Consider the following 25,297-nt stretch of genomic DNA (forward strand, 5'->3'; position numbering starts at 1 on the left):
TGATGTGTTAGGGTGTTTTGAAGTAAAGGAGGAGGTAGTTTCTTAAAGTGGATTAGGGTGGGTAAGTCCCCAGGGTCTGATGGGATATACCACCGGTTAATGAGAGAGGCAAGTGAAGAGATTGCTGGGGCCTTGATCAATATCTCTGTGTCCTCTCGAGCCACCGGCGAGGTCCCGGAGGACTGGCGCATAGTAAGTGTTGTTCCATTATTCAAGAAGGGAACCAGGGATAATCCTGGAAACTATAGACTGGTGAATCTCACCTCAGTGAGAGGGAAATTACTGGGGAGAAAATTTATGAGCATTTGGAAAACCATGGTCTAATTAGGGAGTACCAGCACGGCTTTTTGAAGAGCAAGTCGTGTTTTACTAACTTGACTGAGCGTGTTGATGAGGTGACGAGGTGATGAGGGTGATTGATGAAGTTCTGGATGTGGTCTACATGGATTTTACTAAGGCGTTTGACAAGGTCCCTCATGGGAGGCTCATCCAGAAGATTAATGTGCATGGGGTCAATGGTGACTTGGCCGTTTGGATTCAGAACTAACTAGTCCATAGAAGACAGTAGTGGGTGAAGACACTTATTCCAGCTGGAGGTCGGTGATTAGTGGTGTTCTGCAGGGATCTGTACTGGGACCTCTGCTGTTTCCGATGTATAGAAATGGCCTGGATGAAAATGTAGATGGGTTGGTTAGTAAGTTTGCAGGTGACACGAAGATTGGTGCTGTTGTTGGTAGTGTGGAAGACTGACAAAGAATACAATGGGATATAGATCAGTTGCAGATATGGGTGGAGAAATGGCAGATGGAGTTTAACCCGGCCAAATGTGAAGTGTGGCATCTTGGTAGGTCAAACACCATGAGACAGTACACTGTTACAGGCAAGACCCTTAACAGTGTTGGTGAGAAGAGAGATCTTGGGGTCCAAGTTCCTTTAAAGGGGCTACATAGGTCGATAGGGTGGTTAAGAAAGCTTATGGAATGCTTGTTTTTATTAGTCGAGGCATTGAGGTCAAAAGTCAGGAAGTTATGCTGCAACTTTTTAAAACTCTGGTTAGGCTGCATCTGGAATACAGCATAGTTCTGGTTGCCTCACTGTAGGAAGGATGTCGAGGCTTTGGAGAGGGTGCGGAAGAGGTTTACCAGGATGCTGCCTGGTTTAGAGGGTGTGTGCTATCATGAGAGGCTAGATAAACTTGGGTTGTTTTCTCTGGAGCAGCAGAGGCTGAGGGGAGATCTGATAGAGGTTTACAAGGATTATGAGAGACATAGACAGAGTGGACAGTCAGTATCTCTTTCCCAGGGTAGAAATGTCTAATACCAGAGGGCAAGCATTAAAGATAAGAGCAGATGATTTCAAAGGAGATGTGAGGGAAGTGTTTTTTTTAAACACAGAGAATGGTGGGTACCTGGGGTGGTGGCAGAGACAGACATATTAAGGGCTTTTAAGAGACGTTTAGATAGGCAGATGAATATGAGGGAAGAAGTGGAAGATTATGGAAATTGTGTAAACTGAAGGGATTAGGTTCGTTGGCCATTTGATTACATTATTTGGTCTGGCACAACATTGTGGGCTGAAGGGCCTGTTCCTGTGCTGTTCTATGTTCTACCAAACCCGACAGGCAGAGCCCCTGCCTCCCAGTGCCAGAGACACAGGTTCAATCCTGACCTCTGGCACCACCTGTGTGTAGATTGCACGTTCTCCCACTAGCCGTGCGGAATTCCCTCCCTCATGCCAATGACTCGTGGGGCCCCAGTGAAACAGAATCCGGGAGTTAACATAGCATTGATTCCAGGGTTAGTATAGACTCGAACTTGATAAGTGAAATGGGAACCACTGTCTGATCAGGAACACAACCCCTCCCCCCCCCCCCCCCCACAAACTGGGATACAGAGATCCTGATGGTAGTGACCCCACCCCAGAAAGCCAGGGTGGGGGGGCTGTGTGTAGATGGAGGTGATTCTGAAAGGGTGACAGGTTGAAAGGCGTAATTCTGCTCCTCTATCTTATGGTTCCCACTGAGTTGCTCTGGCGGAGGACGTATTTCTAAAGCATATCCAAGTCAGGATGCTGTGGGACATGGAGGAGAGACAGTGGGTGGCTTCTACGAGGACTACGGTCTCCCTCTCCCCATACCAGGGAGGCCCCTCACCTCGTTTACCACTGGTCCAAATTGGGCCAAAACTGAGGCAGCAACGGCTGTGCTCAGGACCTGGCAGGACGACCGGATCCCAGAGGGAGTGGGCGGGAATAAACGACACAGGTGGTATTTAGCCTGTCCATCGCCCCATTCGGCCTACCCACCTGACCTCCCTCTCCCCAGAAACGAAATGAGGAGCGCCCGGGGGAGAATTAGGTGCACAGGTCCCGCAGATCTTGGCAGTGCAAAGTAAGGCACGACAGGAGGAGGGAGGAGCAGGAGGCAAAGTTTCCGGTTGATGGCCTTCACACTGAGGAATCAGGTCAAGGCTGAAGCCCAGAGTCCCCCTCCCTCTCGGAGAGTCCAGAACACTGGGGCAAAGGCTGGTGATAAGGCTGAGGTGACTTCGTCTGGAGGACTGCAAACTTGCCGGACGTCTCTTGCAGCTGGATAGGCACTGAGGCGATCAGAGGGTGCGGAGGACAGGGTTGCTGCTGACCCACCCTCTCTCAGAAGATCTCGAGGCCAGTGGGTTATCCAAGGCGCTGGGTTTCCATGGTGAACTGATCCAGAATGTCCAATCAGAGTCCGCAGGGTGCAGGGGAAGAGAAAGGTAACCAATATGGAGAGGCCCGGTAAGGTCTGATTGATGGAGGTGGTTTTAGGGCTGATAGGGGTCTTTCTCTTCAAAATCGGTCAATTGTTGATTGTCCAACCAAGGGGAGGGGTATGGGAGAGGAAAGGGAGGGAGATAGAGGATGGAGGATTGGAGAGGAGTGGGGTGGAGGAAGGTAGGGATGGAGACCTTCTTTTAAATAACTGCAGAAAGTCTGGTTGAAAAGCCAGGGGTCTCTCCCCCCACCGCTCCAGACGTCCGGCATGGCCTTTGTTAGGGGTCCACGAAGGAGACCATGATATACCGCGTCCCTCTGGTGGTCGGCAGGCCCTCGTGGAAGTGGGTCAGACGTCCCGGGTGCATGAGCGACCAGCCCTTGCGCGGACTCTCCACCGAGCAGTTATACCTCAAGAACTTGCAGCCTCCACCCTGCCGGAGAAAGGGAGACGACGGGTGAGAAACAGCCGCTCTGGGCAGGACAGTGACCAGCCCTCCGGAGCTGGGCTCCCGGGCAATAAACACACGCATGCACACACACACACACACACAGGGGAGGAACTCAGCGGGACAGGTAGCATGTTGAATATAACAGCACAGTACAGGCCCTTCGGTCCACGATGTTGTGCTGTCTTTTTAGCCTACTCCAAGATGAATTGAAAATCCCCTTATACTTTCCTCCACTTAAACAGATGCTCTCTGATATTAGTCACTGCCGCCCTGGGGAGAAAGGTGCTGGCTGTCAACGCTATGTAGGCCTCTCATTCTCCTTTGCTCCAAAGAGAAAACCCCTAGCTCATTCAACCATTACCCATAAGACATTCTCTCTAGCCCAGGCAGCATCCTGGTAAATCTCCTCTGTAACCACTCTAAAGCTTCCACATCCTTCCTATACTGAGGTGCCGAGAACTGAGTACAATACCCCAAGTGTGGTCTAACCATAGAGCTGTAACATTACACTTTGAATTCAATCCGCTGACTAACGAAGGCCAGCACATGCCTTCACAAATACCCTGCCAACTGGCATTGGAACCTTTGAGGGATCTGGACCCCAAGATTCCTCTGTTCATCCACACTGTGAAGAATCGTGCCATTAACCCTGTACTCTAGTAGAGCTTCAGCATCACCTCGTAGTTCCTGAACTCAATCCCCTGACTTATGAAGGCCAACAAACCACCCAATCAACCTGTGCAATGGATCCCTATGGGAGAAATGAACAGTTGGCACTTTGGGCCAAGACTCTTGAATCAGGCCTGACCTGCTGAATTCCTCCAGCACTTTGTGTGCAATGCTGAAGATTTCAGCGTTTCTCTATCGCTTGGTTTGGGCTCCCGGGATGGCAGTTGGAAACTCTGCGGTGACATCGGTTCGAATCTCACCTCAGGGGTGGTGAGGTATTTAAATACATAAAAAGAGACAGGTCCAAGTTCAAATGAGTTTTTGGTAACCAGAGATGGTTGCATTTCAGGGAGAGAAATAAAGATAAAAATAAGCTTTGACTGTCGCATGTACATTGAAGCATACAGTGAAATGTGTCGTTTTTTATCAAAATAAATGAGTGAGGGTTGTGCTGGGCAGCCCGCAGGTGTCCACAAGACCATTAAAGCATAGGAGCAGAATTAGGCCATTTGGCCCATCAAGTCTGCTCTGCCATTTCATCATGACTGATCCACTTCCCTCTCAACCCCAATCTCCTGCCTTCTCCCTGTATCCATTCTTGCCCTGACTAACCAAAAATCTATCAACCTCTTCCATAAATACACCCAATGACTTGGCCTCCACAGCTGCCTGTGACAACGAATTCCACAGATACACCATTCTCTGGCTAAAGAAAATTCATCCTGATCTCTGTTCTAAAAGGACGCCCCTCTATTCTGAGGCTGTGTCCTCTGATCTTAGACCCTCCCACTAGAGGAAACATCCTCTCCACATCCACTGTATCGAGGCCTTTCAACATTCAATAGGTTTCAGTGAGGTCACCCCTCATTCTTCTGAATTCCAGTGAATACAGGCCCAGAGCCATCAAATTCTCTTCATATGACAAGCCATTCAATCCTGGAATCATTTTTCTGAACCTCCTTTGTACCCTCTCCAATGTCAGCACATCCTTTTTAGATAAGGGACCCAAAACTGCTCTCAATATTCCAAGTGAGGCCTCACCAGTGCTTTATAAATCCTCAACATTACATCCTTGCCTTTATATTCTAGTCCTCTCGAAATGAATGCCAACATCACATTTGCCTTCCTTGCCACCTACTCAGTCTGCAAATTAACCTTCCCGAGAACTCCCAGGTCATTTTGCACCTCGGAAATTGAATTTTCTCTCCATTTAGAAAATAGTCTATCTTTTTATTTCTTCTACCAAAGAACATGATCATACATTTCCTGACATTGTATTCCATCTGCCATTTCTTTGCCCATTCTCCTAATCTGTCTAAATCCTTCTGTAGCCTCTCTACTTCCTCAAAGCTACCTGCTCCTCCACCTGTCTTTGTATTGTCAGCAAACTTTGCCACAAGGCCACGCTTCTGGCGGCAACACTGCCTGCCCACAACTCACTAACCTTAACCATGCGTGTTTGGACTGTGGGAGGAAGAAACCCACGGGGTCACAGGGAGAACGTACAAACTCCTTACAGACGGCGGTGGGAATCGAACCCTGTTCAGCGATTGCTGGCTGTGTAAAGTGACTGTGCTATGCAGCCGTTCAAACATTCACTTTAATATCTGAGAATGTATACAGTATACAACCTGAAATTCCTATTCTTCAGACACCCACCAAACAGGAACCCCCTAGAACGAATGATAGAAACTTCGAAGCCCCCCTCCCCCATCCTTCGCACAAACAGCAGTAAAAGCATCAACCCCCCCGCTCCCCACCCACGACAATAAAAGCACCAACACCTACCACACCTCCATCCCCACCACGTAAGCAAGAGTAGAAGCCCCAAACAGCCCTTGATCCAGAGTCCATGAAACTACAGTCCACAAACCAGCACTTTGGTATCTCAGACAGTCTCTCTGTCCCAGCGAGGCGAAGAGAGCTCACCTCTGCAACAAGAGCAGAGGTCCTGCTGTCCAATATAACAGTCATTGAGTTTGACAGTACAGAATTAGGCCCTTTAACCCAGCACGTCTGTGCAGACCTCTTTCCCATCTACACCAGTCCCATTTAGGATTGTATCCTTCTGGACCACAGGCTCCAACCTAGTTTATGCCATGGGCCCTTGACATTAACCAAGGGGTCTGTACATGCCAGGTTGAGAACCCCTGTTCTAGGCCTTGCCTATTGAGGTGTCCACCCAAATATCTCCTCACTTCGTCTGGCCTCTAGGTGACTCCAGGCCCAACCACTTCCTCAGTATTGAGGTGACTATGGATGGGCAATAAAGGTTGGTATGGTCAGAAATGTCCACGTCCCGGGAACTATTTCCCTCTGGGCAGGCAATCCCACTCATCGGGGAGGGAAAGACAAATCGTCGGAGGAACTCAACAGTTCGGGCAGCACCTGTGGACAGAAATGGGACAGTCGACGTCTCGGGTTGGGACCCTTTACCCAGACTGGAGGAAGGGCCTTACCCTGAAACATCGACTGTCTATTTCCCTCCACAGATGCTGCCCGACACGTGTTCCTCCAATTTTTTTGTGTGTGTGTTGGCCTCTGTTGTCTTAGAAGAATTAAGGAGATTCAGAATGGGAGACAGTGGGTATAAAGAGGTGAGGGGAAGGGATGGAGCAAAAGCTGGGAGGTGATGGGTGGATCCGGGTGAGGAGGGGAGGAGGGCAGATGGAGGAGGGGACAGTGGGAATAGTGACAGAGGCTGGGAGGTGATGGGTGGATCTGGGTGAGGAGGGGTGATGGGCAGATGGAGGAGGGGACAGTGGGAATAGTGACAGAGGCTAGGAGGTGATGGGTGGATGGAGGAGGGGAGAGTGGGAATAGTGTCAGAGACTGGGAAGTGATGGGTGGATCCACGTGAAGAAGGGTGACAGGTAGATGGAGGAAGGGAGAGTGGGATTAGTCTCACTGGGAGGTGATGGGTGGATCCAGGTGAGGAGGGTGATAGGCAGATGGAGGAGAGGAGAGTGGGAATAGTGACAGAGACTGGGAGGTGATGGGTGGATCCAGGTGAGGAGGGGAGATGGACAGATGGAGGAGGGGAGAGTGGGAATAGTGACTGAGGTTGGGAGGTGATGGGTGGATCCAGGTGAGGAGGGATATAGGGGAGAGTGGGAATAGTGTCAGAGGCTGGGAGGTGATGGGTGGATCCAGGTAATGAAGGGTGATGGGCAGATGGAGGAGGAGAGAGTGGGATTAGTCTCACTGGGAGGTGATGGGTGGATCCAGGTGAAGAGGGGTGATAGGCAGATGGAGGAGGGGAGAGTGGGATTAGTCTCACTGGGAGGTGATGGGTGGATCAGGTAATGAAGGGTGATGGACAAATGGAGGAGGGGAGAGTGGGAATAGTGACAGAGGCTGGGAGGTGATGGGTGGATCCAGGTGAAGAGGGATATAGGGGAGAGTGGGAATAGTGTCAGAGGCTGGGAGATGATGGGTGGATCCAGGTAATGAAGGGTGATGGGCAGATGGAGGAGGGGAGAGTGGGATTAGTCTCACTGGGAGGTGAGGGGTGGATCAGGTAATGAAGGGTGAAAGGCAGATAGAGGAGGGGAGACTGGGAACAGCGACAGAGGTTGGGAGGTGAGGGGTGGATCAGGTGATGAAGGGTGAAAGGCAGATAGAGGAGGGGAGACTGGGAACAGCGACAGAGGTTGGGAGGTGAGGGGTGGATCAGGTAACGAAGGGTGAAAGGCAGATAGAGGAGGGGAGACTGGGAACAGCGACAGAGGTTGGGAGGTGAGGGGTGGTGGTGACAAAGGTCTGTAGAAGGTGGGATCTGTTGGGAGAGGAAGGTGGAGTATGGAACCAAACGAGAGATGGGGAGGGCAAATGGGAACAGTGTGGGGAGGGGACCCAGTGGGAGGTGTGTGGGTGATGGGCAGATGGAAGAGCGTTGGGGAGGGTGTGGGAGGAACTGGGGAGATCGGGGGGAGAGGGAATGGGGAAAAGAGGGGGAGCAGGATAAATGAACCTGGAGCATTCAATATTTATGCTGACGGGATGTAGACCGCCCAGCACGGGATATGATGTGCTCTTTCTCTAGACTCATCCTGCAGTGAAGGAGGCCAAGGACAGTACCTGGAAGAGATGACGGAATAGGGAGGGGAACTGAAATGGGAACTTGGGAATTGGACAGAAGGTCACGGCACAGGAGACTGGGAATTTGGAAAAGTGTTGGACCACAGATGACTGGGAATTGGGGAGGAGGGCAACAACAGGGACCAGAAAGCACACTCCTCTACCCTGGAACGTGACCGCTTTTCCTGGCGGGTATCTGCAAGGGTCAGATAGAGTGGATGTGGAGAGGATGTTTCCTCCGAACAGAACAGAGATGATAAGATGGTGGTGAATCTGTGGAATTCATTGCCACAGATGGCTGTGGAGGCCTAGTCATCGGGAATATTTAAAGCAGTGGTTGCTAGGTTCTAGATTAGTCAGGGTATCAAAGGTTACGGGGAAAACGGAGGCGATAGGGTAAATGATCAAATGGTGGAGCAGACTTAACGGGCTAATTCTGCTCCTGCATCATATGGTCTGACGGCTGGGAAATTTATTGGGAGGGTTATTGGTGGGATTAAGGGAGAAAAGGAGGAATGGCCAGGGATAGGGTGGGAGGCTGGTCCCTCACCCCTGCCCAAGGCTTCAGCTAAGGCAGAGCAGTTACAGAACGAGACTCCACCAACTACGTGCAAAGCGCCGGGGAACACGACTCATCCTGAGGTAGGGACCGCAGAGGGGGGAGCAATGTCTCGTTCCGGCGATGTGCGCGGAGGGAAGGAGGGAGGGCAGGGGTCTCGACACCTACCTCGTAGTCGACACCTTTGGTGTTGAGGGCGATGTTGATGGTGAAGGTGGAGGAGTCGTGGTGGGGTCGCAAGGAGGGTTGTTCGTCGGGCCGGTAACGGACCATGAAGTTCATGACTGCTTCCGCCTGTGTAGAAGACACAAGGGGTGAGACGGGTCTCCCAGACCGCAGCAGGGTCTCCCCCGACAACACACACTGTGGCTGCCTCCACTACACAAGGACTACCATGAGGTGGGTTTACATAGAAAATATAAGAGTACAGGCCCTCCAGCCCACAATGGACCTGTACTGAATGCCATTCTTTTAACAAACTCGAACCCTTCCATCACACATAAAACCTTTTTTTTTCTTTCATCCAAGTGCCTATTTAAGAATCTCTTAATGTCCCTAATATACTTGCCTCTAGTGTGCCAAATGGTAGTTGTGACATGTCTAGTATGGTAGTGCTTGTCGCTCTTGCTTTCAGCTTCCACTGATGGCTATCAGTCTTGTGAAAAGGAGAGCTGAATGTGTCGGTCTCTCCCTGCCAGTACACCGCCTCTCCAACAGCAAGCCTTACTTAGTGCCTCCTGGCTGGCGACACATGGAAACTGAACTCCTCTCTGACTCAGGCTGAGGACGGGGAGGAGGTCTGGCCCCTGCACGCGTAGCATGCAGGCCCACCGGTGTGTGGACACACCCTGGTGCTCCTGAACCAGATCCCCAGCTATGGGGAAATAGCCCACTGTCTCGTGGGCAGCCTCGGGAGAGACTATGGGACTTTATTCCAACTATGGGAATAAAGGGATCCTATTCTGACTGGCTGCCAGTTACCAGTGGAGTTCCACAGGGGTCATTGTTGGGACCACTGCTTTTTATGATGTATGTCAATGATTTGGACTATGGTTTTAATGGATTTATGGATAAATTTGCTGATGATACAAAGATAGGTGGAGGAGCACGTAGTGTTGAGGGCCTGCAGAGAGTCTTAGATAGTTTAGGGGAATGGGCAAAGAAATGGCAAATGAAATACAACATTGGAAGGTGTACGGTCATGCACTTTGGTGGAAGAAATAAACAGGCAGACTATTATTTAGATGGGGAGAGAATTCAAAATGCAGAGATGCAAAGGGACTTGGGAGTCCTTCTGCAGGATACCCTAAATGTTAACCTCCAGGTTAAGTCGGTGGTGAAGAAGACAAATGCAATGTTGGCATTCATTTCTAGAGGTACAGAATCTAAGAGCAGGGATGTGATGTTGAGGCTCTATAAGGCACTCGTGAGACCACACGGAGCATTGTGTGCAGTATTGTAGAAAGGATATACTGACATTGGAGAGGGGGCGTTCAGAGAAGATTCATGAGAACGATTCCAGGAATGAAAGGGTTACTGTATGAGGAACATCTGGCAGCTGTTGGGCTGTATTCCCTGGAGATCAGGAGATTGAGGGGGGGATTCCATAGAAACATTCCGAATGTTAAAGGGCCTGAACAGATTAGATGTGGCAAAGTTATTTCCCATGGTAGGGGATTCTAGGACAAGAGGGCACAACTTCAGGATTGAAGGATGTCCATTTAGAACTGAGATGCAGAGAAATTACTTTAGTCAGAGGGTGGTAAATCTGTGGAATTTGTTGTCACGAGCGGCTGTGGAGGCCAAGTCATTTGGTGCATTTAAGGCAGAGATAGATAGGTTCTTGATTAGCCAGGGCATCAAAGGGAATGGGGTGAAGGCAGGGGAGTGGGGATGACTGGAAGAATTGGATCAGCCCATGATTGAATGGCGGAGCAGACTCGATGGGCGGAATGGCCCACTTCTACTCTTATATCTTATGGAGAGCACATTGATCTACCATTAAGTTTTTATCTCAAACCATGAGATCCATATGTCAGGATTTTCTGCTTTGGGTCTTGGTAGGGTCATCCATGCCAAACAGGTCAATGGGTAGAGGACAGACTAAGAGTGGTCCACTGGTCCTCCAGGTCTGGGGGTTCAGCTCAGGGCCAACAATGGCCAAAAAAATTGTTACAAGAACAGCAACGAATAATCCTTCTACATCTGAGTGCGACGGTATTCCTGAGTCTCCACCCAGGACTTACATGGCTGACGGCAGTGAAAACCGAGAGGAAGCTACTGGAATGATGAACCACAGTGGGGCACAATAGGAATACAGATGGAGGGCCTTCATTGCTGCCCTAAAGACAGTGGGGTAACGGACAGTAAGTAATTATCAGATCCATGTTCAAGTTCAGCCAGCGTTCAGGTTTATCACTGTGGTCATACCAATCCGTGGTATAAAGTGTTTGATGTCTCTGGACCCATACTAAATGGAGTTCAGAGGGCAAGGGAGGGTAGAGGCCATCTCATTGAAGGCACACCACTGACATTTAATAAACTCTGAGACGGGCAGTAGAAAATTAGAGGGCTATGTGGGAGGGAGGGTTAAATTGCTCTTACAGCAAAGAGTATGGGAACAGCAATGCCTTTGAATGGAAAATCCTACAAATAGTAGTGGATTCAGCTCAGTCCGTCACCGCTCAACCACTGAGCGTGTCTATGTGAAATGCTGTCATAGAAAAGTAGCATACGTCATCAGAGATCCTCTCCAACCAGGACAAGCTCTTTTCTCACTGCTGCCATCAGGTAGAAGGTACAGGAGCCTGCGGACTCACACCACCAGGTTCAAGAACAGTTACTCTTGAACAAAAGCCCATTCATTGAGATATTCCCACAATCAATGATCTCACCTTAAGCACTCTTTATCTCATTATCTCATGTTCTTGTTATTTATTGCTATTTACTTACATTTGCACAGTTTGTCTTCTGCATGCTGATTGATCTTTCATTGAACCCGGTATAGTCACTATTCTACTATTCTATAGATTTGCTGTGCATGCCCACAGGAAAATGAATCTCAGGGTTGTATATAGTGACGTATATGTACTTCAATAATAAAGTTTACTTTGAACTTTATTTTTACTTTGAGTAGTTTAAAAGTTTGGCACAACATCACGGGCCAAAGGGCACATACTGTTGTATAAACTGTTCTACACGACATGGTGCCAACCTTTTAACCGTCACCATAGACAAGAACTCAAGAGCAACTCCCTTCTAACTCCACAAGATCCTGGGATACTATCCGTTTTGTATTTAATATTTAAGTAATATTGAGTAATATTGTAAATATGTTGCTCATTTAGCATTCTTTATTTGTTTAAATAATTCATCTTGGGTTATATGTATTGTTGGATCTCTGCGTATTTTCTGATCCTTTTGGTTTGTGACGAGAATACACATAGATTAAGATGTTAGCTGTCCTGTACTGGCACCAGTGGGATCAACAGTTGGTCTGCCACCTGTCTTCAGGAGACAGAGAGATAAGGAAAACAATGGAGCAGCATTTGGAGATGTTAATGAAGGGACGGGAGAGTTTAACGGAAGGAGAGCTGTCAAGATCGGCTCCCCCTTTGAACCCTGAACTGTTTGAAGTGATGGACAGGCGATACCCCAGCAGGGGGATAAAAAGGGACAGGTTCGCTAAGGCAAGACACACACGACACCCCGAGGTAACGAGACCCTGGAAGCGGTGCGTCTCTCACAAGTCGGTGGGAAGTTTTGGATGGCTGGTCGCGGGACAAGCCATAGTCGCACAGGGTGGAAAGGCACGATCGGCGGGAACCTGGTGTGTGTCCACCCTTGCCTGGGTGCCGGGTTCACCGCAGAGAAACGATCGTATCTGGAAACAGAGGGGTCACGGTCGGTGACCTCAGATGACATCACAAAGGACTCGCCCGAAAGCTGACTGCGAAGGTCTGTGTGGAAGCCGTTTTGAATATTCATTCGTTTTGCTCCCTCTCCTTCCCCCCATTGTCCATCGCCACGGCAGCGATTACTGTGAACTGAACCGAACTAAATTGAACTGAACTTTGCGTCACTTTGAAACTGGTCATTTACCCTAGACAACGATAGAGCTTGATTGATCCTGTTATCTTAATTCTGTGCACATGTATGTTTATCATTGCTGAACTGTTGCATTCATTATCCTTTTGATTAGAGTACTGTGTTGCTTGTTTCTTTAATAAAACTTTCTTAGTTCTAGTAATCCAGACTCCAACTGAGTGATCCATTTCTGCCGGTTTGGCAACCCAGTTACGGGGTACGTAACAGGTTCTTCCGGGAGTCAGTAATGATGAGCAGTCTTAATTCTAAGATTTCAAAGTACAAACAAACATACAAAGAGCTGTGAAATGATGCTGAGAGGTGAAGGTTGCCAAGACAAAAGGAATAAAGATGGCGCCTCTGAAAAATCTGTAACTTATAGATAAGGAGTATTCCTTATAAACTAGCTAATAGGCTATATAATTAAAACAATCACATCAGGTGAGCTAACACTTAGCCAATGAAAAATGAGTGTAAGTGCTATACCACTTTCTGACAGTAAGTGGGGACAAACCATGACATACTGCGAAAAATAACAGGAATTCTGCAACACACATCAAAGTTGCTGGTGAACGCAGCAGGCCAGGCAGCATCTCTAGGAAGAGGTGCAGTCGACGTTTCAGGCCGAGACCCTTCGTCAGGACTAACTGAAGGAAGAGTGAGTAAGGGATTTGAAAGTTGGAGGGGGAGGGGGAGATCCAAAATGATAGAAGACAGGAGCGGGAGGGATGGAGCCAAGAGCTGGACAGGTGATTGGCAAAAGGGGATACGAGAGGATCATGGGACAGGAGGTCCGGGAAGAAAGACAAGGGGGGGGGGGGACCCAGAGGATGGGCAAGAGGTATATTCAGAGGGACAGAGGGAGAAAAAGGAGAGTGAGAGAAAGAATGTGTGCATAAAAATAAGTAACAGATGGGGTACGAGGGGGAGGTGGGGCCTAGCGGAAGTTAGAGAAGTCGATGTTCATGCCATCAGGTTGGAGGCTACCCATATGGAATATGTGTTGTTCCTCCAACCTGAGTGTGGCTTCATCTTTACAGTAGAGGAGGCCGTGGATGGACATGTCAGAATGGGAATGGGATGTGGAATTAAAATGTGTGGCCACTGGGAGATCCTGCTTTCTCTGGCGGACAGATCGTAGATGTTCAGCAAAGCGGTCTCTCAGTCTGCGTCGGGTCTCACCAATATATAAAAGGCCACATCGGGAGCACCGGACGCAGTATATCACCCCAGTCGACTCACAGGTGAAGTGTTGCCTCACCTGGAAGGACTGTTTGGGGCCCTGAATGGTGGTAAGGGAGGAAGTGTAAGGGCATGTGTAGCACTTGTTCCGCTTACACGGTTAAGTGCCAGGAGGGAGATCAGTGGGGAAGGATGGGGGGGACGAATGGACAAGGGAGTTGCATAGGGAGTGATCCCTGCGGAATGCAGAGGGGCGGGGGAGGGAAAGATGTGCTTAGTGGTGGGATCCCGTTGGGAGGTGGCGGAAGTTACGGAGAATAATATGTTGGACCCGGAGGCTGGTGGGGTGGTTGGTGAGAACCAGGGGAACCCTATTCCTAGTGGGGTGGCGGGAGGATGGAGTGAGAGCAGATGTACGTGAAACGGGGGAGATGCGTTTAAGAGCAGAGTTGATAGTGGAGGAAGGGAAGCCCCTTTCTTTAAAAAAGGAAGACATCTCCCTCGTCCTAGAATGAAAAGCCTCATCCTGAGAGCAGATGCGGTGGAGACGGAGGAATTGCGAGAAGGGGATGGCGTTTTTGCAAGAGACAGGGTGAGAAGAGGAATAGTCCAGATAGCTGTGAGAGTCAGTAGGCTTATAGTAGACATCAGTGGATAAGCTGTCCCCAGAGACAGAGGCAGAAAGATCTAGAAAGGGGAGGGAGGTGTCGGAAATGGACCAGGTAAACTTGAGGGCAGGGTGAAAGTTGGAGGCAAAGTTAATAAAGTCAACGAGTTCTGCATGCGTGCAGGAAGCAGCGCCAATGCAGTTGTCGATGTAGCGAAGTTACCAGGGGAACCCTATTCCTAGTGGGGTGGCGGGAGGATGGAGTTTTACTAGGGGAACCCTATTCCTAGTGGGGTGGCGGGAGGATGGAGTTTTACCAGAGGAACCCTATTCCTAGTGGGGTGTTTTTCTGCAGAATTCTGCAGATGCTGGAAATTCAAGCAACACACATAAAAGTTGCTGGTGAACGCAGCAGACCAGGCAGCATCTCTAGGAAGAGGTGCAGTCGACGTTTCAGGCCAAGACAGGCCTCTTCCTAGAGATGCTGCCTGGCCTGCTGCATTCACCAGCAACTTTTATGTGTGCTGCGAAAAATACATGCATTTGTTAAACAGTACAAATCTTATAAAAAGTATTATTAATAAAAAACGTGGTTTCCAACAGTATAGATAAGTGAACTGCACACATCATTACTCTACCACGTGATACGTGGGCACATTGCTCAAAGCAAACACAAAGTCAGACTCACATTTCAGACTCCTGTGTCTTCCTTTGAATTAGTTTAATGTTTTGAAGTTACAAGCATAACTCAGCCCCCAACCCTTGCCACTTTCAGACACAGCTGCCCCTCCAAGCGCTTCTCGCCCTCACCTCACCAGCCCATCCCCTCCCCACGGGTACCTTAGTGTAGTATCCGGGGTAGAGCTTCTCCGTGACGGGAGCAATGTACTCCCTCAGGAACTTCAGCCACTCCCGCTCGAAGTTCACCTGCTTCATGTGGATGTCTACCGTCGGGACGTTCTCGTAGCCTCCACTGAGCCGGGAGTCCTGCGACCAGAGCAGTGTTCACTCTAAGTGCCGCGGGCGATCTACGTCAAAGCCAGAGAGCCCAGCTACCCCCATGCACACCGATCAGGGCACAGAAAGCTCTCACATGAAAAACAACAACCCACTGCCCCCCACCCCCCGGGAGTCAGAAGCCAGGGCCCCCAGTGAAGGAACTGGTTATCCCTGCATTCCAGGACTGGAAATTCTGGGCTACCGGACCTCTCTCATGAGATTGGAGGCCCTTCCATTGGGAAAGCTTGGCCGCAGGGGAACAACAGTGTCGACTGGCATGGGGACAGAGAATGGGGAGCAAGGCGGCGTTGGCTGCAATGGTTTGTGACATTGCCAGAGCAACCGAAACGGCTGACACATTGCTATACTGACAGGAACAGACGGGGAAAGTTGCTGAGTGTGACATTCAAGCCTCAGGAAAGAGGACAGGCCTGCTGGATTGAGCTAGGGTGAGCTGGTTCCAGATCAATGGGAACACATGTGGGGTGACCTCGTTGTCATAACAACATGGGTGGACCACTCTTGGCCTCATTGTCTGATTAACATGGACAGGCCTGGCAATGACCTTGTCACCTTAGTAACTACATACAGGTCTGGGGTGACTATGTTGCCCTGGTAACCATGGATGTAACTGATGTGACTTGTTGCCCTAGTAACCATACTTGGGGTTGGGCACGACTTGATGCCTTAGTAACATGGATGGGCCTAACGTGACTTTTTTACCCTGGTAACCACAGATGGACCTGCACTGACCTTGTTGCCTTGGTGACCATAGATGGGCCTGACATCACCTATTGCACTGGTCACCACGGATGATCCTGGTGTGACCTGTTGCCCTGGTAACCATGGAAGGGCCTGACATGGCCAGTTGCCCTGGTAACCATAGATGGGCCTGGTGTGATTGGCAGTCCTGGTAACCACAGATGGGTCACATGTGACCTGCCGCTCCGGTAACCATAGATGGTCTTGGCGAAACCTTGTTGCCCTGGAAACCACAGGCCTAACATAACCACAGACTGGATTTGGTGAACAACGCAGACCCAGTTGCCGCGAGATGGTGCGGTGAGGAACCGCTCTCAGCCTGGCGCCTTACCTCATGCTTACCCCCGGACCACTGGCCATAATGTTCCATCTCCTGAACCAGCTGGTCGCACGCTTCCTCGCTGAGGACGGGGAACCAGTATACATCAGGACACGGCTGCGGGAAGAGGGAGTTATCAGCAACCACAAACCACCGCCCGTAAACAGGGCACATTGGTCTTCAGCGCCAGGGATTAAGCTCCACCCTGACTAAAACACCTTCGTGGCCAGAAGGATTTGTTTAATAATGATTCATTACAAGCTCTCCGATTGTAATCCAGATGTAATATGAGCCAGATGAAACATTATATTGGAGTGACAGGGATGAAGGCCACATCACACAGTACAGCTCGTCTCCAGTAAAGAACAGCCCCAGTCAGCACAGAAACAGGCCCCTCACCCCCACTGGCCCATGCTGCAGGAGGCAGGAAAGGGGAGAGGGGGAAGAGGAGGGGAGGGGGTAATGGTAAGGCGGGTGGGGTAGGGTTGGGGGTAGGGTGTAGGGGGAAGGGGGTAGGAGGAAGTGGAGGTTGGTGGGGGGGTGAAGGCGAGGGGGTAAGGTGAGGGGTTTAAGGTGGGGGGGTTAGGTGGGGGGGTTTAGGTGGGGGAAAGGGGGGAAGAGGGTGCAGGGATGGAGAGAAAGAAGGAATTGAAGTATGTTTACTACGCATTCTCCCCACAACTCAGTATAATCACTGACAGCTACATAACAGTGATTCCAATTATTAGAGGCAGCATCCCCGTGAGTCCCTTCTAGACTCTCCAGCGCAATCACATCTTCCCTATAGTGTGCTGATCAGAATGGCACGCAGCACAGACTAAGCAGCATTTTCTAACAATGAAATATAATGTTCCAAATCTCACATTCTGTGCCCCATTCTGTGCTCAGTTGCCACTTTATTAGCGACACCTGCTTGTTAATGCAAATATCTAATCAGCCAATCATGTGACAGTCTTGTGAGACCATGGACCTGCGCCTGGAAAGTCTTCACTCTCCAGGGCGCAGGCCTGGGCAAGGTTGCATGGAAGACCAGCAGTTGCCCATGCTGCAAGTCTCCCCTCTCCACGACACCAATGTTGTCCAAGGGAAGGGCATTAGGACCCATACAGCTTGGCACCAGTGTCGCCGCAGAGCAATGTGTGATTAAGTGTCTTGCTCAGGGACACAACACGCTGCCTCGGCTGGGGCTCGAACTCACGACCTTCAGATCGCTAGTCCAATGCCTTCACCACTTGGCCACGTGTGACAGTAACTTATTGCAACATGGTCAAGACGTTCAGTTGGTGCCAGATGGGGTGGTTTGAGTAACTCTGAACGGCTGACCTCCTGGGATTATCATGCACAACAGTCTCTAGAGTTTACACAGTATGGATCAATAAACAAAAAAAAAATCTAGGGAGCGGTAGCTTAGTGGGCAAAATCCCTTGCTAATGAGAGAGGTCAAAGGGGAATGGTTAGACTGGTTCAAGCCGACAGGAAGGCGAATAACTGCACATTACAACAGTGGTGTGCAGAAGAGCATCTCTGAACGCACAACACGTTGAACCTCGAAGTGGATGGGCGACAGCAGCAAAAGACCACGAACATACAAACCTAATGACCGGTGTTCCAAGCCAGCAATGGGCTTGGACGCCAAGGCATTGTCAGTGGATTTAACCCACAAACTGGTGGGCTCCACACAGCTCTGATGGATCAATAACCTGCCATGTTTCCCTCTCTACACACGCTGTCTGACTGGTTGTGCATCTGCAGCATTTTTTGTTTTCACTGACCTGTTGCACGATATCGTCGGTGAAGATCTGTGAGTAGTTCTCGTGGATGTACTTGTCACGCCAGTCCTACCACGAGAAAACGGCGAGGGGAAATCCAAAGAAGGCAACAAGGTAACAGGGCAGGGTTCTTACAGCAGGTCCAAACAGCCTGTGACCCCAACAATCCCACAGCCCTGTATCAGTCCCCAAACTAATCCCACTCTCTCCCCACAGCCCTGTATCAGTCCCCAAACTAATCCCACTGTCCCACTCTCTCCCCACAGACCTGTATCAGTCCCCAAACTAATCCCACTGTCCACCCTCTCCCAACAGACCTGTATCAGTCCCCAAACTAATCCCACTCTCTCCCCACAGTCCTGTATCAGTCCCCAAACTAATCCCACTGTCCCACTCTCTCCCTACAGACCTGTATCGGTCCCCAAACTAATCCCACTGTCCCACTCTCTCCCCACAGACCTGTATCAGTCCCCAAACTAATCCCACTGTCCCACTCTCTCCTCACAGTCCTGTATCAGTCCCCAAACTAATCCCACTGTCCCACTCTCTCCCCACAGTCCTGCATCAGTCCCCAAACTAATCCCACTGTCCCACTCTCTCCCCACAGACCTGTATCAGTCCCCAAACTAATCCCACTGTCCCACTCTCTCCTCACAGTCCTGTATCAGTCCCCAAACTAATCCCACTGTCCCACTCTCTCCCCACAGTCCTGTATCAGTCCCCAAACTAATCCCACTGTCCCACTCTCTCCCCACAGACCTGTATCAGTCCCCAAACTAATCCCACTGTCCCACTCTCTCCCTACAGACTTGTATCAGTCCCCAAACTAATCCCACTGTCCCACTCTCTCCCCACAGACCTGTATCAGTCCCCAAACTAATCCCACTGTCCCACTCTCTCCCCACAGTCCTGTATCAGTCCCCAAACTAATCCCACTGTCCCACTCTCTCCCCACAGACCTGTATCAGTCCCCAAACTAATCCCACTGTCCCACTCTCTCCCTACAGACTTGTATCAGTCCCCAAACTAATCCCACTGTCCCACTCTCTCCCCACAGTCCTGTATCAGTCCCCAAACTAATCCCACTGTCCCACTCTCTCCCCACAGACCTGTATCAGTCCCCAAACTAATCCCACTGTCCCACTCTCTCCCTACAGACTTGTATCAGTCCCCAAACTAATCCCACTGTCCCACTCTCTCCCCACAGACCTGTATCAGTCCCCAAACTAATCCCACTGTCCACTCTCTCCCCACAGACCTGTATCAGTCCCCAAACTAATCCCACTGTCCACTCTCTCCCCACAGACCTGTATCAGTCCCCAAACTAATCCCACTCTCTCCCCACAGTCCTGTATCAGTCCCCAAACTAATCCCACTGTCCCACTCTCTCCCCACAGACCTGTATCAGTCCCCAAACTAATCCCACTGTCCCACTCTCTCCCAACAGACCTGCATCAGTCCCCAAATTAATCCCACTGTCCACCCTCTCCCTACAGACCTGTATCAGTCCCCAAACTAATCCCACTGTCCACTCTCCCCCCACAGACCTGTATCAATCTCCAAACTAATCCCACTGTCCCACTCTCTCCCCACAGACCTGTATCAGTCCCCAAACTAATCCCACTGTCCCACTCTCTCCCCACAGACCTGTATCAGTCCCCAAACTAATCCCACTGTCCCACTCTCTCCCCACAGTCCTGTATCAGTCCCCAAACTAATCCCACTGTCCCACTCTCTCCCCACAGACCTGTATCAGTCCCCAAACTAATCCCACTGTCCCACTCTCTCCCTACAGACTTGTATCAGTCCCCAAACTAATCCCACTGTCCCACTCTCTCCCCACAGACCTGTATCAGTCCCCAAACTAATCCCACTGTCCCACTCTCTCCCCACAGTCCTGTATCAGTCCCCAAACTAATCCCACTGTCCCACTCTCTCCCCACAGACCTGTATCAGTCCCCAAACTAATCCCACTGTCCCACTCTCTCCCTACAGACTTGTATCAGTCCCCAAACTAATCCCACTGTCCCACTCTCTCCCCACAGTCCTGTATCAGTCCCCAAACTAATCCCACTGTCCCACTCTCTCCCCACAGACCTGTATCAGTCCCCAAACTAATCCCACTGTCCCACTCTCTCCCTACAGACTTGTATCAGTCCCCAAACTAATCCCACTGTCCCACTCTCACCCCACAGACCTGTATCAGTCCCCAAACTAATCCCACTGTCCACTCTCTCCCCACAGACCTGTATCAGTCCCCAAACTAATCCCACTGTCCACTCTCTCCCCACAGACCTGTATCAGTCCCCAAACTAATCCCACTCTCTCCCCACAGTCCTGTATCAGTCCCCAAACTAATCCCACTGTCCCACTCTCTCCCCACAGACCTGTATCAGTCCCCAAACTAATCCCACTGTCCCACTCTCTCCCAACAGACCTGCATCAGTCCCCAAATTAATCCCACTGTCCACCCTCTCCCTACAGACCTGTATCAGTCCCCAAACTAATCCCACTGTCCACTCTCTCCCCACAGACCTGTATCAGTCTCCAAACTAATCCCACTGTCCCACTCTCTCCCCACAGACCTGTATCAGTCCCCAAACTAATCCCACTGTCCCACTCTCTCCCCACAGTCCTGTATCAGTCCCCAAACTAATCCCACTGTCCCACTCTCTCCCCACAGACCTGTATCAGTCCCCAAACTAATCCCACTGTCCCACTCTCTCCCTACAGACTTGTATCAGTCCCCAAACTAATCCCACTGTCCCACTCTCTCCCCACAGTCCTGTATCAGTCCCCAAACTAATCCCACTGTCCCACTCTCTCCCCACAGACCTGTATCAGTCCCCAAACTAATCCCACTGTCCCACTCTCTCCCTACAGACTTGTATCAGTCCCCAAACTAATCCCACTGTCCCACTCTCTCCCCACAGACCTGTATCAGTCCCCAAACTAATCCCACTGTCCACTCTCTCCCCACAGACCTGTATCAGTCCCCAAACTAATCCCACTGTCCACTCTCTCCCCACAGACCTGTATCAGTCCCCAAACTAATCCCACTCTCTCCCCACAGTCCTGTATCAGTCCCCAAACTAATCCCACTGTCCCACTCTCTCCCCACAGACCTGTATCAGTCCCCAAACTAATCCCACTGTCCCACTCTCTCCCAACAGACCTGCATCAGTCCCCAAATTAATCCCACTGTCCACCCTCTCCCTACAGACCTGTATCAGTCCCCAAACTAATCCCACTGTCCACTCTCTCCCCACAGACCTGTATCAGTCTCCAAACTAATCCCACTGTCCCACTCTCTCCCCACAGACCTGTATCAGTCCCCAAACTAATCCCACTGTCCCACTCTCTCCCCACAGACCTGTATCAGTCCCCAAACTAATCCCACTGTCCCACTCTCTCCCCACAGACCTGTATCAGTCCCCAAACTAATCCCACTGTCCCACTCTCTCCCCACAGACCTGTATCAGTCCCCAAACTAATCCCACTGTCCCACTCTCTCCCCACAGACCTGTATCAGTCCCCAAACTAATCCCACTGCCCCACTCTCTCCCCACAGACCTGTATCAGTCCCCAAACTAATCCCACTGTCCCACTCTCTCCCTACAGACTTGTATCAGTCCCCAAACTAATCCCACTGTCCCACTCTCTCCCCACAGACCTGTATCAGTCCCCAAACTAATCCCACTGTCCACTCTCTCCCCACAGACCTGTATCAGTCCCCAAACTAATCCCACTGTCCACTCTCTCCCCACAGACCTGTATCAGTCCCCAAACTAATCCCACTCTCTCCCCACAGTCCTGTATCAGTCCCCAAACTAATCCCACTGTCCCACTCTCTCCCCACAGACCTGTATCAGTCCCCAAACTAATCCCACTGTCCCACTCTCTCCCAACAGACCTGCATCAGTCCCCAAATTAATCCCACTGTCCACCCTCTCCCTACAGACCTGTATCAGTCCCCAAACTAATCCCACTGTCCACTCTCTCCCCACAGACCTGTATCAGTCTCCAAACTAATCCCACTGTCCCACTCTCTCCCCACAGACCTGTATCAGTCCCCAAACTAATCCCACTGTCCCACTCTCTCCCCACAGACCTGTATCAGTCCCCAAACTAATCCCACTGTCCCACTCTCTCCCCACAGACCTGTATCAGTCCCCAAACTAATCCCACTGTCCCACTCTCTCCCCACAGACCTGTATCAGTCCCCAAACTAATCCCACTGTCCCACTCTCTCCCCACAGACCTGTATCAGTCCCCAAACTAATCCCACTGCCCCACTCTCTCCCCACAGACCTGTATCAGTCCCCAAACTAATCCCACTGTCCCACTCTCTCCCCACAGACCTGTATCAGTCCCCAAACTAATCCCACTGTCCCACTCTCTCCCCACAGACCTGTATCAGTCCCCAAATTAATCCCACTGTCCCACTCTCTCTCCACAGACCTGTATCAGTCCCCAAACTAATCCCACTGTCCCACTCTCTCCCCACAGACCTGTATCAGTCCGTCCCACTCTCTCCCCACAGACCTGTATCAGTCCCCAAATTAATCCCACTGTCCCACTCTCTCCCCACAGTCCTGTATCAGTCCCCAAACTAATCCCACTGTCCCACTCTCTCCCAACAGACCTGTATCAGTCCCCAAATTAATCCCACTGTCCCACTCTCTCCCAACAGTCCTGTAACAGTCCCCACACTAATCTCACTGCTCCACTCTCTCCCCACAGACCTGTATCAGTCCCCAAATTAATCCCACTGCCCCACTCTCTCCCCACAGTCCTGTATCAGTCCCCAAACTAATCCCACTGTCCCACTCTCTCCCCACAGACCTGTATCAGTCCCCAAACTAATCCCACTGTCCCACTCTCTCCCCACAGACCTGTATCAGTCCCCAAACTAATCCCACTGTCCCACTCTCTCCCCACAGACCTGTATCAGTCCCCAAACTAATCCCACTGTCCCACTCTCTCCCCACAGTCCTGTATCAGTCCCCAAACTAATCCCACTGTCCCACCCTCTCCCCACAGACCTGTATCAGTCCCCAAACTAATCCCACTGTCCCACTCTCTCCCCACAGACCTGTATCAGTCCCCAAACTAATCCCACTGTCCCACTCTCTCCCCACAGTCCTGTATCAGTCCCCAAACTAATCCCACTGTCCCACTCTCTCCCCACAGTCCTGTATCAGTCCCCAAACTAATCCCACTGTCCCACTCTCTCCCCACAGTCCTGTATCAGTCCCCAAACTAATCCCACTGTCCCACTCTCTCCCCACAGACCTGTATCAGTCCCCAAACTAATCTCACTGTCCACCCTCTCCCCACAGTCCTGTATCAGTCCCCAAACTAATCCCACTGTCCCACTCTCTCCCCACAGACCTGTATCAGTCCCCAAACTAATCCCACTGCCCCACTCTCTCCCCACAGTCCTGTATCAGTCCCCAAACTAATCCCACTGTCCCACTCTCTCCCCACAGACCTGTATCAGTCCCCAAACTAATCCCACTGCCCCACTCTCTCCCCACAGTCCTGTATCAGTCCCCAAACTAATCCCACTGTCCCACTCTCTCCCCACAGACCTGTATCAGTCCCCAAACTAATCCCACTGTCTCAACTCTCTCCCCACAGTCCTGTATCAGTCCCCAAACTAATCCCACTGCCCCACTCTCTCCCCACAGTCCTGCATCAGTCCCCAAACTAATCCCACTGTCCCACTCTCTCCCCACAGACCTGTATCAGTCCCCAAACTAATCCCACTGTCCCACTCTCTCCCCACAGACCTGTATCAGTCCCCAAACTAATCCCACTGTCCACTCTCTCCCCACAGACCTGTATCAGTCCCCAAACTAATCCCACTGCCCCACTCTCTCCCCACAGTCCTGTATCAGTCCCCAAACTAATCCCACTGTCCCACTCTCTCCCCACAGTCCTGTATCAGTCCCCAAACTAATCCCACTGTCCACTCTCTCCCCACAGACCTGTATCAGTCCCCAAACTAATCCCACTCTCTCCCCACAGACCTGTATCAGTCCCCAAACTAATCCCACTGTCCCACTCTCTCCCCACAGACCTGTATCAATCCCCAAACTAATCCCACTGTCCCACTCTCTCCCCACAGACCTGTATCAGTCCCCAAACTAATCCCACTGCCCCACTCTCTCCCCACAGTCCTGTATCAGTCCCCAAACTAATCCCACTGTCCCACTCTCTCCTCACAGTCCTCTATCAGTCCCCAAACTAATCCCACTGTCCCACTCTCTCCTCACAGTCCTGTATCAGTCCCCAAACTAATCTCACTGCCCCACTCTCTCCCCACAGTCCTGTATCAGTCCCCAAACTAATCCCACTGTCCCACTCTCTCCCCACAGACCTGTATCAGTCTCCAAACTAATCCCACTGTCCCACTCTCTCCCCACAGTCCTGTATCAGTCCCCAAACTAATCCCACTGTCCACTCTTTCCCCACAGACCTGTATCAGTCTCCAAACTAATCCCACTGTCCCACTCTCTCCCCACAGACCTGTATCAGTCCCCAAACTAATCCCACTGTCCCACTCTCTCCCCACAGACCTGTATCAGTCTCCAAACTAATCCCACTGTCCCACTCTCTCCCTACTGACTTGTATCAGTCCCCAAACTAATCCCACTGTCCCACTCTCTCCCCACAGCCCTGTATCAGTCCCCAAACTAATCCCACTGTCCCACTCTCTCCCCACAGCCCTGTATCAGTCCCCAAATTAATCCCATTGCCCCAATCTCTCTGCATAGCCCTGTATCAGTCCCCAAATTAATCAGACTGCCCTGCTCTCTCCCTGTACAGCTCAGAACAACTCAGTAGAGAAGATTACGCTCTCTCACATCTGGGTTTGAGAAGATTTGCCACAAGTCATTGTGCAGGCGGCTGGTGTTGTAGTTGGTCGTTGTCACGAGGTGTCCAAAGTCGTCCATGTTGGTAACGTACATGAATATTCCCTGGAAACAGAAACGGATCTATTAACGAATGAGGCCACAGACACACGCCTGCAATGCAGCTGGTATCGCGCAATCA

General features: G+C 50.7%; 1 protein-coding gene across 1 annotated transcript in view; it reads right to left on the reverse strand.

Moving 5' to 3' along the window:
- Window positions 1-1,877: 1,877 nt before the first annotated feature.
- LOC140197833 (multifunctional procollagen lysine hydroxylase and glycosyltransferase LH3-like) overlaps window positions 1,878-25,297 on the reverse strand; it is a 121,134-nt gene continuing 97,714 nt past the window's right edge. The window contains exons 14-19 of the mRNA XM_072258311.1: window positions 25,108-25,221; window positions 18,239-18,304; window positions 16,479-16,583; window positions 15,227-15,373; window positions 8,680-8,805; window positions 1,878-3,185 (exon numbers count right to left, since the gene is read on the reverse strand). Of these exons, the coding sequence (XP_072114412.1) occupies window positions 3,030-3,185; window positions 8,680-8,805; window positions 15,227-15,373; window positions 16,479-16,583; window positions 18,239-18,304; window positions 25,108-25,221 (714 nt within the window). The 3' untranslated portion in view covers window positions 1,878-3,029. The remainder of the gene's footprint in view (window positions 3,186-8,679; window positions 8,806-15,226; window positions 15,374-16,478; window positions 16,584-18,238; window positions 18,305-25,107; window positions 25,222-25,297) is intronic.

The sequence above is a fragment of the Mobula birostris genome, chromosome 5, assembly GCF_030028105.1.
Source record: "Mobula birostris isolate sMobBir1 chromosome 5, sMobBir1.hap1, whole genome shotgun sequence".
In the NCBI taxonomy this organism is placed as follows: domain Eukaryota; kingdom Metazoa; phylum Chordata; class Chondrichthyes; order Myliobatiformes; family Myliobatidae; genus Mobula; species Mobula birostris.